The following is a 15808-nucleotide window of genomic DNA, read 5'->3' on the forward strand; positions in this document are numbered from 1 at the left end:
GATGTCTAGGCCAGGTTAGAAGCATTGTTCTGGGCCCCTTATCCCAGGATTCTGTCATGATTGGGTCAGTGTTTGGCTTCTCAGGACTCCAGGAAGCCGGGCAGCAGAGGAATAGAAGCCTGCTGAGCTGTGAGCTTTAAGAAGATTCATTTAGCCTCCAAACAGGCTCAGCTCTGGCTACCAAACCAGCTCAGAGGCCCTAGTCTTGATTGGGTTCCCACAAGCCCAGCCACACACCTGGTCCAGGCGGGGGAACTTAGAGCTTTATCGAGGGAGAGGGGCTGCAAAGGGCCAGGTTACAAGAGTTCCCGTTGTGGTGCAGTGGAAATGAATCCAGCTAGTAACCATGAGGTTGCAGGTTCAATCTCTGGCCTCACTCAGTGGGTTGAGGTTTCAGCGTTGCCATGAGCTGTGGTGTGGGTCACAGACGCGGCTTGGATCCTGCATTGATGTAGACTGGCCGCTGTAGCTCCGATTCAACCCCTAGCCTAGGAACTTCCATGTGCTGTGGGTGCAGCCCTCAAAAAGCAAAAAGGAAAAGGGGGGGGGTATCGGGTTACACAGGAGGGACAGATTCTCACCTGAAGAAGACACCTCATCTGGCCTGGCTCTTCAGTCTCATGATTTACTCCCTCTTCTAGCCTTTACCCAGAATGTTCTACTCCACCGTAACACTTTGTCTTTTTCCCAGTCTTTCCCAGAGCTCACATCCAACCCCGCGGCCCTCGCAGTCCCTTATTTTCTTCTCTAGGTCTGACAGGCGCCAGGACCTTATCCTGGAAAGAGGGAGCATTATAAGGAAGAGGTTCATCATTCATTCATTCAACATCTGTTAAGCATCTGCTGTGTGCCAGGGACTATGCTGGTGGTAACTCGTAACTGAGGAGGTGACAGTTCATAGGACCGAGGAGGGGCTGGCTCTTCCAACGGCTATATTTTAATGAGAGCTAGGCAGGGGCTGCTTCAAAGACAGTGGTCATGTCTGAGCTGAGACCTAATTGCAGAGCTCAGTTGAGTCCCCACAATTGGGGTCTTCAGAGTGGTCTCAGTGCAACAAGTACAGAAGTCCTGAGGGAGAATGAAGTTGTCCCGTTCTAGGCAGCAAGGGAGGCGTTGAGGCTGGAGATGAGAAAGCTGGGAAGAGGGAGAGTAGAAGTTGGGGGAAATAGCCAGAATACCTTACATGGCCCTCACTCACTGTAAGTGAGATGCATATGATGCATGCAATGGGAGGGTTGTGAGTGGGTTAGGTGGACAGTGATGGGACCTGATTTTTTTTTTTTTTTTTTTTTTTGCTTCCTTTTAGGCCTTAGGCCCGCACTCACGGCACATGGAGGTTCCCAGGCTAGGGGTCAAATTGGAGTTGTAGCTGCTGGCCTAAGCCACAGCCACAGCAATGCCAAATCCAAGCCGTGTCTGCAACCTATACCACAGCTCAGGCAATTCCAGATCCTTAACCTGCTGAGCAAGGCCAGGGATTGAACCTGCATCCTCATGGATGCTAGTCAGATTTGTTCCTATGGAGCCACAACAGGAACTCCCTGATTTAATTTTTAGTGCCACAGGAATAAGGGCATAGATTGGACATCAATAAGGAAGACACTGGAGTTCCCGTCATGGCGCAGCGGAAAAAAATCCAACAAGGGAACCATGAGGTTGTGGGTTCGATCCCTGGCCTTGCTCAGTGGGTTAAGGATCCGGTGTTGCTGTGAGCTGTAGGCTGGCAGTTATAGCTCCCATTTGACCCCTAGCCTGGGAACTTCCATATGCCTTGGGTGCAGCCCTGAAAAGACAAAAGACTATATGGATGAGGGTAGTTTGGTTTGGGGAGGGTAGAGTTGGCAAAACCTGGTGACCACCTAGTTGTGGGTCTGAGAGTCAAGGAGGTATCTAGAGTCCAGGATGACCCCAGGTCTGTAGCCAGAATAATCATGTAGATGGTGGGGTCATAGTCAAAAGGGGAGACCTTCACCTGCTGCCCCCTCTCCACAGTGCCAGCACAGGTTATTGCTGACCAGGCCTTGGCACCCCCTCCCTCCATGGCCATAATCCTATCATCTGCAGGAACTATGGGAGTGGGCACCAGGGAACCAAGGACAGGGCCACACTTCGAGGCGCCTGTGGTCACCTGAGGCTGCTAGGCTGAGAAGACATTCAGACTGTGGCTGTAGTCCAAGGCAGCCTAGATTGTCCTGATTCTTATCCTACCCCCACTTAGCACTTGCCCTGGCAGGAGGGCCTCTAGGTTCTCTCACACTGGCCCTCTGCTGGGGCCTGGGTTGAAGGTGAGGGAGGCAGTGGTTTTAGAAGGTGGATCCCCTGGGCCAGGGTCTGAGGTGAGAGATAGCTGGACCTTAGGAGAGGAGGGTACCCCAATTACCAATGTGCTTCACTAAAAGAACACAAGAGAGGCAGGCCAAGACAGTGAGTATGTTCATTGACTGTCACTCCAGAGAGGCTGGATAAAGAGGAAAAAAGAAGGGAGGGAGGGAGGGGCAGGACAGAAGTCTTGGGACCAGCCAGGCATAACCAGGGTGTTTACTGGCCCTCCAGAGAGGGTATGTGAAGGATCAAGACCTCCAGTCTCCAAACACGCTGGTCTCTCTATTCCAGAATGAAGTATGGTACTGGAGTATTACTGGCTGTTAAGTCTTTTGCCCACTCTATTCACCCCAATTCCATGTGCAGAGTCTGTGTCCTCTCTGGAATGAGTTTGCATGGGGTGGGAGTGGCCTGGGGCATGAGATTCCAACACCACCCCTCCTGCTTTTCGTAGAAACTTGCAGATGGCCATGGCACTGGGTTGAGGCTCAAGCTCACTCTTTTTTTTTTTTTTTTGTCTTTTTTGTCTTTTGTCTTTTGTTGTTGTTGTTGTTGCTATTTCTTGGGCCGCTCCCGCGGCATATGGAGGTTCCCAGGCTAGGGGTCGAATCGGAGCTGTAGCCACCGGCCTACGCCAGAGCCACAGCAACGCGGGATCCGAGCCACGTCTGCAACCTGCACCACAGCTCACGGCAACGCCGGATCGTTAACCCACTGAGCAAGGGCAGGGACCGAACCCGCAACCTCATGGTTCCTAGTCGGATTCGTTAACCACTGCGCCATGACGGGAACTCCTCAAGCTCACTCTTGCTTAACCCAGCCAGCGAACTGCTTGGTCAAGGCGAAGTGGTGTTTATGAAACCCCGAAACAGGCGAACTGAATTCTCACTGGAAAGAGAAATGCTTACCAGGCTAATGTTGCCTGAACCCAGATGCCCTTGGGGCAGAGTGCAAAGAACCAGCCTGGGAGATGCATAAGGTTGCTGGTCAGCTCCTGGTCCCAAGTTCCAGAACTAGTTGCCGGGGAATGACTTATCCCCTTTTTCCTCTTATTTGATCCGGGTCACTCAGCAGCAGCGAGCATTGGACCCGCTCGGCCCGGCGCATTCTAGATCCCTGGTAAGGGAGGCGCCAGGAATCGGGGGTGAGGGCTACGCAGCGTGGACTTTGGGGTGTCCAGCGGCGAGCTGGGTCCGACCAGCTGGGAATATGAGTGGAAACCGGGCTGAGCCTCAGCCGATCGATGCACTCGGCGTGCAGCGCGGTTAAGGGAGTTGGCCCGGGATGAGCAGGGGCGGGGCGGTGAGCTCTGACTGGGAGGGACGCCCAGGCAGCGAGTCCCTATTGGCAGACCATTTGCAGGAGGCGGGCCCTGATTGGCCCAGCCTCTGTGAAGGCTGTGAGCGGCGGGGTTAAGTGCGTCGCCGCCGCCCGGGCCTAGGCACGAGACGCGAGAGCTGAATCCGCACCTCAGACCAGCAGCTGCAGTCGCTGCTATGGGTCTCTGCCCCTACCGCGCCGCCCTGCTTCCGAGTGTCCTCCTGTTCCTCCTGATGCTCACAGACCCGGCGCTCCCAGCCGGACGTCCCCCACCGGTGGTGCTAGGTAAGGCGCGCGTCCAGTCGTGGGTCCGTTTGTTCGTGCGTCCAGCTGGATGGGGCTCGGGCGAGGCTGTCTTCCAGTTCTGCATCTGCTCTAAGCATGGGATTGGGGAAGATATGACTGTCTTGTCACCTGGGTCGGTCCGTCCGCTTCCCGCTTTGCTGGGCGCGGGTGTGGTGAAACTCTTGTCACCTTCCACTGTAGAATATAGGGATAAGTGGGATGGTTACCGCGCATTTGTGCGTCAGTTCAGTCGTTATTCCCAAACATGTCAGCCCCAAACATCCCCATTTTTCACCTGGAAAGACCGAGGCCCTTTGGCCCCGCAAAGGAGGTGGGGTGGCTTCGGAGTTGGCTCTCAGAAGCCTCAGCGTTGACTTGGGCCTGGCTAGAAGATGGTCTCCCTTTGCCTTTCAAGCCCCACAAGTTTCAGAGTGCATTACTGAAAGGAAGTTCTTTGGAGAAAGGATTCCTCTCCTAGCCTTCCACGAGGGCTCCGCCTGACTTAGCAAATGTGTGGCCCTGAGCCTGAGAGAAGAGGCTCAAGGGTATCCGAGGGTGGCCATAGACAGAGGTAGGAGTTGAGACAATGACTGTGAACAGATGTCATACTCTACCCTTACTTCTGCCACACCTTCTTGGACTACGCTATGTTGGGGTTAGGCAACCTCCCCTGCCTGTGTTCTCCTTGGTCCTGGCCCAGGCCGCTCAGTGTTTCCTACTGGTGGGTGTGGACATGGATGAGGCCTCTGTCTTGAGGGCTTTGGGTACCTCATTCAGGCCGTGACCAGCCAGGACTCTAGAAGGCAGAGGCATGCTGAGGTATACGTTACATACTGAACGGCTGCAGCATGACCCCCCCCCCCCCATGCTCTTTCTACTGTAGTGTTTTAATGAGGATGATGCAGATCACAGAGGGTGGGGTTGGCATGCAGTCCCAGGCACGCCCACCAGGAGCTCTGGGCCAAGAAATGCTCCAGGGGTATGCCAAGTTCACCAGAGGGTCTGGGCAGATTTGGTCCTGCTTCCCCTAAGCTGGCAGGATGATCCTGAGAGCTGAGGTCTGTGATAGGCAAACACAGAGAATCCACCAACCCAGTCGGGGAAGGCTTCCTGGAGTACGCAGCTGGGGCTGAGGCCCAGAGAGAGCTCCAGGCAGAGGGAACTGCATATCGGAGGGAGGGAACTAAGCAGTCCTGGCTGCCTGGAATGGAGTGGGGGCAGGGGTGGATTGTGCGGGCCTCGTGACTGGATGGGTCATCCGGACTTTATCGTGGGGGCCTTTAGGGAGCCTTATGTGAACCTAAGGAGTTTTGAGTATGAACACTGTGGCATTGGGAAGTGTGTGGTCTCTGACTGGACTGGTCCTAGGCCTTTTTACCTCATTAATTCGTTCAGTTCTGGGTTATCCTGGGTCACAGCAGAAGAGCCTCAGGCCTCACCTAGAGGCTCAGAGTAACTGGAATCCTAACCTGCCTAACTCGTCAGAGTATGAGGCTATTGGCATTAATCCTGGGAAACCCCATTGTGGGCAGCAGACAAGCTCTTCCTGGGCACAGAGCAGGGACCGACCTGACCTTGACCATCAGAGGATTGGCATCCAAGGGTGACTGGTCTCTATGGGTGGGACCCAGATTGAAGGGAGAGGAAGCAGAAGCCAGAGAAGGGGTACAGAAGACCCTGGGCAAGGGGAAGGGACTGTAGCAAGCCATTTCCACCTCTCACCCTCAGTCGCCTTATCTATAAAGTAGACATAATAAGGATATTCTCAGTGTTATGTGAGGTTAAATGCACATGGATGCCTCCTATTCTAGTTTTTGGTGTAAAGAGGCTCTGGAAGTGACCACTGGTGTTTTTAAAGGCCGCACAGCCTGGCCAGGGCAAAGGGTATCCAGATGAAGCAGATCAGGTGACTTCCTCTTTCAGGCATTTCCTCTCTGGTGGAGACAGTGACTGAGGTCTTTACACTGTCCTGCGTGGTCCATAGGCATGTCATCCAGAGGCTATCATTCTGGGGACTCCCTACTTCTACACCACCTCATGAAGGGAGGTAAAGGCAGGTGCCACACTTGCCTGCCATGGTTGCTCTGAGGACACTGTAGGGTGGTGCACAGGAAGGGTGTGCCCTCTGCAGGATTGGGGTCACAGCCAGAGCCCAGTGAATGCCCAGGAGAGCCAGGTACTACTGGTTGTCCACTTTGTTTTTTTGTCTTTTTGCCATTTCTTGGGCCGCTCCTGTGGTATATGGAGGTTCCCAGGCTAGGGGTCGAATCGGAGCTGTAGCTGCCGGCCTACGCCAGAGCCACAGCAACGCGGGATCCGAGCCGCGTCTGCAGCCTACACCACAGCTCACGGCAATGCCGGATCGTTAACCCACTGAGCAAGGGCAGGGATCGAACCCGCAACCTCATGGTTCCTAGTCGGATTCGTCAACCACTGCGCCACGACGGGAACTCCCAGGTTGTCCACTTTGTGATCATGGATCCTAAATTGGAATATGTTTGAAAAGTGTCAAGAGCATTACATGTGTGGGAGTTCCCGTTGTTGCTCAGCAGAAAGAATCTGGCTAGCATCCACGATGTAGGTTCGATCCCTGGCCTCACTCAGTGGGGTAAGGATGTGGTGTTGCTTCAAGCTGTGACATAGGTTACAGGTATGGCTTGGATCCTGAGTTGCTGTACCTGTGACATAGGCTGGCAGCTGCAGTTCCGATTCAACCCCTAGCTGAGAACTTCCGTATGCCACAGGTATGGCCCTATTAAAGAAAAACAAAACAAAACCAAACCATGGCGTTTGGGAACAGGTGAGGCCTGAAGGTCACTGGGAGTAAATGGTCTGTGAAGGGGCTTGACTGTTGGGTTAGTGAAGCAATAGGGAGGGCTGGGTTTGAGTGTCACAAGAGCCCCAGGGCCCTGTGTAGACTGAACAGGCCCCCTCAGGTAGAGAGAAGTCATCCTTGTGGCCTGGTCGCACCACTGGCACTGGGCTGTGGCTGGAATGGTAGGTGCTTCAGGATAGCCCTTTCCAGCACAGCATCCTGGTGTGCCAAGACGCTAGGGCCCTCTAGATGATCTGCCCTCTAGAACTTTAGCAGGGTTTAGCAGCTGGGCTCTGGCCTTTAGCAAAGGCCTGGAGGACCTGGGTAGGCCAGCAGATGCCAGTCTGAGCCTCTCTCATGTATTTCTGTTCACTATCCTTCTATACCGGCCTGTCCTAGAATGCCGCCTTTGGATTCAGTTTTGGCTCATTGAGCGGCCCAGTGCTCTGTCCTATTTCCCGATCCTTCTGTTGGAATATACTCGACACTGCCTGCTCTGAGGGCAGCTGTAGATAGAAGGCCTTTGGGTCTCCAGCCTGCCAGGCCCAGGGCCTCATAGAACTCTCTGTCCCCCTGCAGTGCCCGGCGATTTGGGCAACCAGCTGGAGGCAAAGCTGGACAAGCCGTCAGTCGTGCACTACCTCTGCTCCAAGAGGACCATCAGCTACTTCACACTCTGGCTGAACCTAGAGCTGCTGCTGCCTGTCATCATCGACTGCTGGATTGACAATATCAGGTGGGGGCTGGGGCACAGATGGGGTGCTGCTCACTGACCCTGCGTCCAGAGCCCATGTCTTTTTTTCTTTTTTGGCCACCCCAAGGCATATGGAGTTCCCGGGCCAGGGATCAGATCTGAGTCACCTAAGCTGCAGCTGTGGCAATTCTGACTCCTTAACCCACTGTGCCTGGCAGGGCGATCGAGTCCTCTGTGCCACAGTGGGAACTCCTCCAGAGCTCATTTCTACTTCATCTGTACCTCAGGAGACCTCGAGGTCACTGACCTTTCTCCCATCCCATTTCCTCAGACTTGTTACCACTTCTGCACTCCCCCAGACAGAACCCTTCCCCTTCCAGCTGCTCTGTTCCCTGCCCTCTCCAGCGCCTTAGGTCCTGTTTGTGGTTTCTGTGCTCCAGCTCCTACCCCCTCTCTTGCCCCCTGACTTGGCCACACCTGCCCCTCCAGCTGCTGCTTCCTGGGATTTCTTAGTGCTTGCTCTTCTTTCCACCTGAATCTCATCTATACCCTTTGTCGATAAATTCCCTCCCATTTACTCTTTCAAACCCAGAGTCCTGGAGGCAAAGCTGGTTTCTCTGTGAAGCTGTTAATCTCTCCTTCCCCCAGGCCACAGGCCTATTTCATCTAACCTGCATTCCTGCCTGCCAAACATTGTTACCTTGGCTATTTCTTTTTTTTTTTTTTTTGTCTTTTTGTTGTTGTTGTTGCTATTTCTTGGGCCGCTCCTGCGGCATATGGAGGTTCCCAGGCTAGGGGTCGAGTCGGAGCTGTAGCTGCCGGCCTACGCCAGAGCCACAGCAACGCGGGATCCGAGCCGCATCTGCAACCTACACCACAGCTCACGGCAATGCCGGATCGGTAACCCACTGAGCAAGGGCAGGGACCGAACCCGCAACCTCATGGTTCCTAGTCGGATTCGTTAACCACTGCACCACGACGGGAACTCCGCTATTTCTTCCATAGTAAAATAATCTCATAAAGAGAATTATTCCTGGAGTTCCCATCGTGTCTCAGCGGTTAAGGAACCCGACTAGTAGCCATGAGGACACAGGTTTGATCCCTGACCTCGCTCAGTGGGTTAAGGATCCAGCACTGTTGTGAGCTGTGGTGTAGGTCGCAGATGCGGCTCTGATCCTACATTGCTGTGGCTGTGGTGCAGGCCATCAGCTGCAGCTCCGATTCGACCCCTAGCGTAGGAACCTCCATATGCCAAGGGTGCGGCCCTAGGAAAAAAAAAAAAGAGAGAATTATTGAATACAGACACTGTACATTTTAAATACTTTCTTTCATTGAGTTGTACAACAATCTTGTGAAACAAGTGCTGTTTTAAAACCTTTTTTAGAAATGAGGAAATCTAGAAGCTGAAATGGGTTACAAAATTGCTCATCCAACTAAACTGAGTCATTCAACTAATAAGTGGCGGAACTAAAATTCCAACCCAGAGTTGCATGCCTCGAAGCTAAGGTTCTTTCCCAGGCTGAGCCCCCTGAAGGCAGATACTCTTTCTTTTATCTTATAGCTGTAGGACCAGAAACACAGTTGGTGTTCCATAAATATTTGAGCCAAATGGAGTCTCACAAAGATTTTTTTCCCTGGAGACACACTAGTTTGTTCTAGTTGGTTCTCCCGCCTCATGCCTTTCCTGTTGTTTACGATACCTGCTTTGTTGACTCCTTCCTTCTCAGTATGCCATCAGGGTTATTTCTGGGCTGTTGATCTGCATTTCTATTTTTGTAGCAGAGACATAGTCTCGGGTACTGCCAATTGGAAGTGCAGGCTGATACCAAGAGGGGCTTGTCTACCTTCATTGGTTCCCTGACATGTTTAGACTTTCATCCAGCACAGCGTGCTTTCGCTTTCTAGAACTCTGCTGAGTGGGCCATTGGGGTCATCTACAGATTACCCTGGAGAAAGTGGGTCTCCAATGCCACAGCTTGCTCCAAGGTCGGATCCTTAATCCACTAAGCGAGGCCAGGGATTGAACCTGCCTTCTCGACACTATGTTGGATTCTTAACCTGCTGAGTCTGTGGCTGATCTTTAAGGGTGGGTGGGACTCAGGACCACCAGGCTGCAGGTCTAGCCTGAGTTTTCTTGGGCACATTTGCCTCCTTAGTATCAGGGGAGGCCAGAGCAGGGTGCCTGGTCTGGCACCAGGCTTTTCTCCTGTATCCCACCACCCTTTCCCCATCATTTTCTCTAGGCCTTGCCCACCCACCCACTCACCAGCCACAGGCTCATGTCCTGTTTCTGTTGTGTGTTGCAGTCATCATCTCCTTTGCCCTGTGTTGTGTTATGGTGGGTGGCAGGAGCTGGATCCATAGAGATGGAGTGATGGGAGCCTGCAGAATTAGGCTGCCTGCCTTTTGGGGCCAAGTGGGATATTCATGGCAGAGCCAGGCCTGACATGACCCTCTCCCATTCACATCTAAGACCTGCGTTCTGGTGTGGGTGACATTGAGGAGAAGGAGATAATGCCCAAAAGTGATCCTGGGGTGAGGCTTTGGAGTGAGCCTCAGTGAGGGTTCGCATCTGAATGTGGTTACTCTGATCTGTGCTTTATAAAGTAGCTTTAATACTTCTTGGTCTGACCAAGAAGTGCATCTGACCAAACATGAGGTTGGGAAGGGTAGGGAGTATGGCTCAAGACATTAAAAAAAGAACGTTCCCATTGCGGTTGAGTGGGTTAAGAACCTGACTGCTATGCATGAGGATGTGGGTTCAATCCTTGGCCTCGCTCAGTGGGTTAAGGATCCAGCTTTGCCACAAGCTGTGGTGTGGGTCCCAGACATGGCTCACATTGCGTGTTGCTGTGTTTGTGGCCTTGGCTGGCAGCTGCAGCTCCAGCTTGACCCCTAGCCTGGGAACTTCCATATGCTGCAGGTGCAGCCCTAAAAAGAAAAAAGAAGGGAGTGGTGCTATTGGGACACACCAACTTTATTATTTTTTTAAGTTTTATTGAAGTATAGTAATCTACAAGGTTATGATAATTTCTGCTGTACAGTGAAGTTACTCAGTCATACATATCCACACATCCCTTCTCTCTCGGAATCTTTTCCCACATAGATGATCACAGAATACTGAGTAGAGTTTTCCATGCTATACAGCAGGTCCCTGATGGCCCATCATTCCATATACCTCAGTGGGACACACCAACTTTAGTATGACCTCTGGGTCACCGGCTCAATATCCCTTCCTGACAGGCTGGTCTATAACAGAACAACCCACGCCACCCAGTTTCCCGATGGTGTTGATGTGCGTGTCCCTGGCTTTGGGCAGACCTTCTCGCTGGAGTTCCTGGACCCCAGCAAAAGCAGTGTGGGTATGTAGCCCTTCCTCCTGCCTCCCAGGGAGTGGGGATGGAGGTTCTGGTGGACTCCTGAGTGGGAGGAACCTTGTTGGTTCGAAGGGGTAGCCGGTGATGGGCCCAGAGCCCTATAGCACTGCTGGGGGGTCTCCTGGCAGTAGATGTCACAGTCCCCCATGCAGGCGTGTGTCAGTGGCTAACAGTGGCTATATCTTTCTAATCCTATGCATTTCTGTCTATAGGTTCCTATTTTCACACCATGGTGGAGAGCCTTGTAGGCTGGGGCTACACACGAGGCGAGGATGTCCGAGGGGCCCCCTACGATTGGCGCCGAGCCCCAAGTAAGCGGTTGCTCTCATTTCCTCCCTGAGGTCTTAGGAGGTGGGGATGAGGACATCATAGCCACCACAGGCCCTTGGCCTTCAAGAGACCCGACTCCTGGTTCTCTGGCATCTAGCCTAATGGTCACAGCTGCCACCCCTGGTTAATCTATCCTGTCCTTTCCTCACCCTCAGCCCAGGATTTCTGGGCCTCTGAGCCCTGGGGAGAGAGAATGAGGCTGAGGAAGGGAAAGGAGTGTCTTTGTTTCCTCCCTTCATGGAAACCGAGGTGGACCCAGACCCTTCCCACTTGGACTTTAGCACTCCCCCCACCCACCCAGTCCTGGGTCTGGCCTGAGACATGGTCAGTGATTCAGGTCCCAGGACCCTGCCTGCCTGACCCCTGCCTGGCTCTGGCCTGCAGATGAAAATGGGCCCTACTTCCTGGCCCTCCGCGAGATGATCGAGGAGATGCACCAGCTGTATGGGGGCCCCGTGGTGCTGGTTGCCCACAGTATGGGCAACATGTACACGCTCTACTTTCTGCAGCGGCAGCCACAGGCCTGGAAGGACAAGTACATCCGTGCCTTCGTGGCACTGGGTCCGCCCTGGGGGGGCGTGGCCAAGACCCTGCGTGTCCTGGCCTCAGGTAAGACCCTGCCTGGCCCAGCGTCAAGGGGCTGGCATTTGGGGTGGGACACTCTAGCACTACCATGTTCCCCTGGGCCACCCTCCTGTCGCTTCTCTTGGGTCAGCACCCTTCCTTCTCCAGTGTGATACTCTTTTCCAGACAGCTCTTTCCAAAAGAGCATCTAATACTACTTGTAGATTTGCCTCTCTAGTTGACGGTCTTTGTTACCTGTGGAAGTTTCTTAGAGCAGGAGTGGCATAACTGTTGGTCACGTGGAGTACGTGGCCACACACACTCTGCTTGGGCCTGGCCGACCTAACTTGGTTTGACCTTTGGTTCTTTGGAGGAATCTTTTCCCTCTCTTACCTCATCCTCACTTCTTCATCTCCACCTTTGCCCCAGAGAAGGAAAGTTGAGCTTGAGCTTCCTGTTTATGAGTTAGGCCTCCCTCTGTGGCAGCGGGGAGGAAGCAGGCGCAGATTTTTTTTTTTTTTTGGTCATTTCTTGGGCTGCTCCCGTGGCATATGGAGGTTCCCAGGCTAGGGGTTGAATCGGAGCTGTAGCTGCCAGCCTATGCCAGAGCCACAGCAACGCAGGATCCGAGCCGCGTCTGCGACCTACACCACAGCTCACGGCAACACCGGATCATTAACCCACTGAGCAAGGGCAGGGATCAAACCCGCAACCTCATGGTTCCTAGTCGGATTCATTAACCGCTGTGCCACGACGGGAACTCCCAAGCAGGTGCAGATTTGTTGGGGCCTACATGCTTGGCAGTTAGGACAGCCACCTCCTTCCCCGTTCCTCTCCAATCCACCTGCCTTTTCACAAGTGTTAGAACCTGCCAGCTAGGAGTTCCCGTTGTGGCTAAGTGGTTAACAAACCCAGCTGGCATCCATGGGGACCCGGGTTCGATCCCTGGCCTCGTTAAGAGGATTAAGGATCCGGTGTTGCCGTGAGCTGTGGTGTAGGTCGCAGACGCGGCTTGGATCTGGCATGGCTGTGGCTGTGGTGTAGGCCAGCGGCTACAGCTCCAATTCGACCCCTAGCCTGGGAACCTCCATATGCCTCAAGTGTGGCCCTAAAAAGACAAAAAAAAGGACCTGTCAGCTAGAGCCATAGGGCCTTCCTCCCGCTGCTGAGACTGGATCTGAGCCCTGTGGCCTCTCTCTTTAAGAGCCCTGAGCCAGCGCTGTGCCAAGCGTCCGATGAGCTTCCTTCCTCAAATTGCCAGCACAGCCTGACATGCTTGTTGGTTGACTGGTCATTGTGATTGGGTCAGACCCGGGGTCTCTCCCAGCAGTGACCCTGGACTGGCTGGACAATGAATCCAGTTACAGTGAAGACTCATTACAGCTGCTTACTCTGCCCAGCCTGGACCGGAAGGGACAGATGTGGGCACCCCCAGGACTTGAGACAGTCTGTCATAGTGGTGGTGTCCAGGCCCAGCCCTTTCAGATCTTCCCCACAAGTCCCTTTGGAGCTTTATCTCAGATTCTGGGAAACTGCTGTCAGCCCTAGCAGTCTGGGAGTGGAGGTGGTGCAGGAGGGGTGGCAGTCGTGAAACCCTAGCTAGGGACTTCCCTTTCCTTGGGGGTCCTAGAGCCAGGCCCCAACAGGCAGAGCTGAAGGTCTGCAGTCCGAGAGGTGGGGTGATGGATGGCCATGGGTCCTGCGCAAGGCAAAGGGTTCCAGCTCATCCTCTGAGGTCTCACTGGCTGGTGGGTGTGCTTGTGTTATTGGCATTCCTGTGTGAGAAGACCCTCACTCATTCTGCAGCCTGCCCTTCTCCAGGTCAGTGCCAGGCAGGTGAGTGGGATGAGGCCAGGGCTGGCTGGCTGCAGGTCTAACCTAGGAAGAGAAAAATGTTTACATGGCTCAATGTAATAAAAGATTAGGAGGAATGTGTCCCTGGGCTACCAACCTGCTGATTCACCTTTGACAAGGTCAGTGCCCACAAGCCAGGTGATAAGTGCTCTGAGGGGGTATTGTTTTTACCATAGATCACCCTGTGGGTGTGGCCTGCCTAAGCCCCTGGTGACAAAATGCCACAGGAAAGAAACAAATAGAGCAAAAATACAGGGAAACAGGAGAGTTGTAAGGACGTTAACGGTGCAGCGATGCTGGGGTGTGGTGGCGGGCGGACGGGGGTGGGGGCATTGGTGAGCATGCAGCCGGCTTGCATTCCTGAGCACAGACCAACTGGAACCCCCTCCCGGCAGGAGACAACAACCGTATCCCGGTCATCAGGCCCCTGAAGATCCGGGAGCAGCAGCGGTCTGCCGTCTCCACCAGCTGGCTGCTGCCCTACAACTATTCCTGGTCACCTGAAAAGGTCTTCTTGCACACGCCCACGACCAACTACACGCTGCAGGACTATCGCAGGTTCTTCCAGGACATTGGCTTCGAAGATGGCTGGCTCATGCGGCAGGACACGGAGGGGCTGGTTGACGCCATGGTGCCGCCTGGTGTGCAGCTGCATTGCCTCTATGGCACTGGCGTCCCCACGCCAGACTCTTTCTACTATGAGAGCTTCCCAGACCACGACCCTAGGATCTGCTTTGGTGATGGTGATGGCACGGTGAACTTGGAGAGTGCCCTGCAGTGCCAGGCCTGGCGTGGCCGCCAGGAGCAAGAAGTGTCGTTGCAGGCACTGCCAGGCAGCGAGCACATTGCGATGCTGGCCAATGCCACTACCCTGGCCTACCTGAAACGCGTGCTCCTCGGTCCCTGACTCCTGTGTCAGGCAGGGCTGTGCGATGGCCTGGCCACCGCTGTTTCTTCTGGCTTCTGGGGCTACCTTGGCCCATGACTTTAGCAGTTTGACTGACCATCGAAAGCCGTGGATCTTGGGCTGTGAAAAGCCTGCCATGTGGAAATGCTGTTTCTTATCCTTCCTCTCTGGGAGTGAGGATGGAAGACATAGTCTGCACTTACTTGAGGGACCCTTGATGGAAAGAATGCTGCTGGTGGTGGAACAGTTGTGACCTCAGGACTGGCTCTGCAGGTGGATTGGCTGGCACCTGGCCCCAATCCCCAGCTCTGGGGCCATGTGTCCCTCCTACCCCTGTGGCCTTTTCATACTCGCCCACCAGGTCCTGGCTTCTTAGCCTTCCTGTGAGGGATATTCCTGAACTGTGGTCCCTAGGATGGGCTCCTGGTCCCTAGGGTGAACCTTCTCACACACTGGCCATAAGTCAGCCTGCTACCATGGGTGGCCTAGCTGTCCAGACAGCCTGACAGTAGCTTTCTAGGGGGGCCCAGTTCCCCCTGCAGGCAGGGGTGAGTTGTGTTCTCCATGGTTCCCAGGGCCGGGGGCATTCACTCCTACCTCCCTTACCTCTAAGAACAGCTTCACTCAGGACTGGGCAGCAGATGGCCCCCTGGTTCTAGGGGCTGTGTTCCAGGAGCCCTAATCTCCTTGGTTGGGCTGTTGCCCACGTTATTGATGCTGGCTCCCTTTGCCCTGGGACTGTGGCTGAAAGATGAGAGCAGGGCCTGCTGCCATGGCCCTTTAGGTACTCATGAAGAAGGAGAATTCAAGGAAGCAGCCAAGGCCAATCAGAGCTGCCCTGAGCTGCCTTCTTGCCAACCCACCACCACATTGCCACCCTGCCCTAAGGTCTCTAGCCCCGATGTGGGCTGGCACAGGCCTGAGAGGAGGTAGGAATCTTGCCCACCCTGCCTAGCACCTGTCCCCACCCCTGGCAGCTTAGTGGCATTTAGTCAGCAGGGACTAGCCCAGAAACTTGAGTGGGCCCCTGAGGGAGCCAGGTGCCTGGGGGTCCCCTGAGGGTTTTCTTCTGACTCTAGAGGTGCTGTGTGGGTCTCCCTGTGATAGCAGGATGGAGAATCTGGATCTGCCTTGGTGGCAGTGGTTTCCAGATGGATGACAGCCACAGTCAGGCTGGACTGTGCTGTTCTCCTCCAAGGTTTCTGTGGAGTGGGACTTTCTCTGTTGCATTCCTACCCAGCATCTGTCTTTCCCTTTGTTCCTGAGTGGTAGACCCCTCATGGGGCTTTGAGCAGGCTGTACCTCGGTTCTGGCAATAAAAGTATTCTGAATGTTGTAAA

The 15808-nt window shown here is 54.1% G+C and overlaps 1 protein-coding gene across 6 annotated transcripts in view; it reads left to right on the plus strand.

Moving 5' to 3' along the window:
• The window catches only part of PLA2G15 (phospholipase A2 group XV), a 19775-nt gene extending 3967 nt beyond the window's left edge, over positions 1-15808 (plus strand). For 2 of the 6 annotated variants that reach the window (XM_084960105.1, XM_084960106.1), the window contains 5 exons: positions 7322-7478; positions 10680-10798; positions 11026-11124; positions 11653-11752; positions 13957-15808. In XM_084960105.1, coding sequence (XP_084816231.1) covers positions 11086-11124; positions 11653-11752; positions 13957-14468 — 651 coding nt within the window. In that variant the 5' untranslated portion in view covers positions 7322-7478; positions 10680-10798; positions 11026-11085 and the 3' untranslated portion in view covers positions 14469-15808. Of the gene's footprint in view, positions 1-3742; positions 3928-7321; positions 7479-10679; positions 10799-11025; positions 11125-11527; positions 11753-13956 lie in introns of those variants that run through there. The other 4 variants (XM_021094160.2, XM_084960104.1, XM_084960103.1 and 1 more) reach the window with 4 other exon arrangements.

Source organism: Sus scrofa, chromosome 6 (genome assembly GCF_054392235.1).
Source record: "Sus scrofa isolate SSC_HxYL_T2T_F1_AM1 chromosome 6, Sscrofa_HxYL_maternal_Yorkshire_Landrace_v2.0, whole genome shotgun sequence".
NCBI lineage: Eukaryota > Metazoa > Chordata > Mammalia > Artiodactyla > Suidae > Sus > Sus scrofa.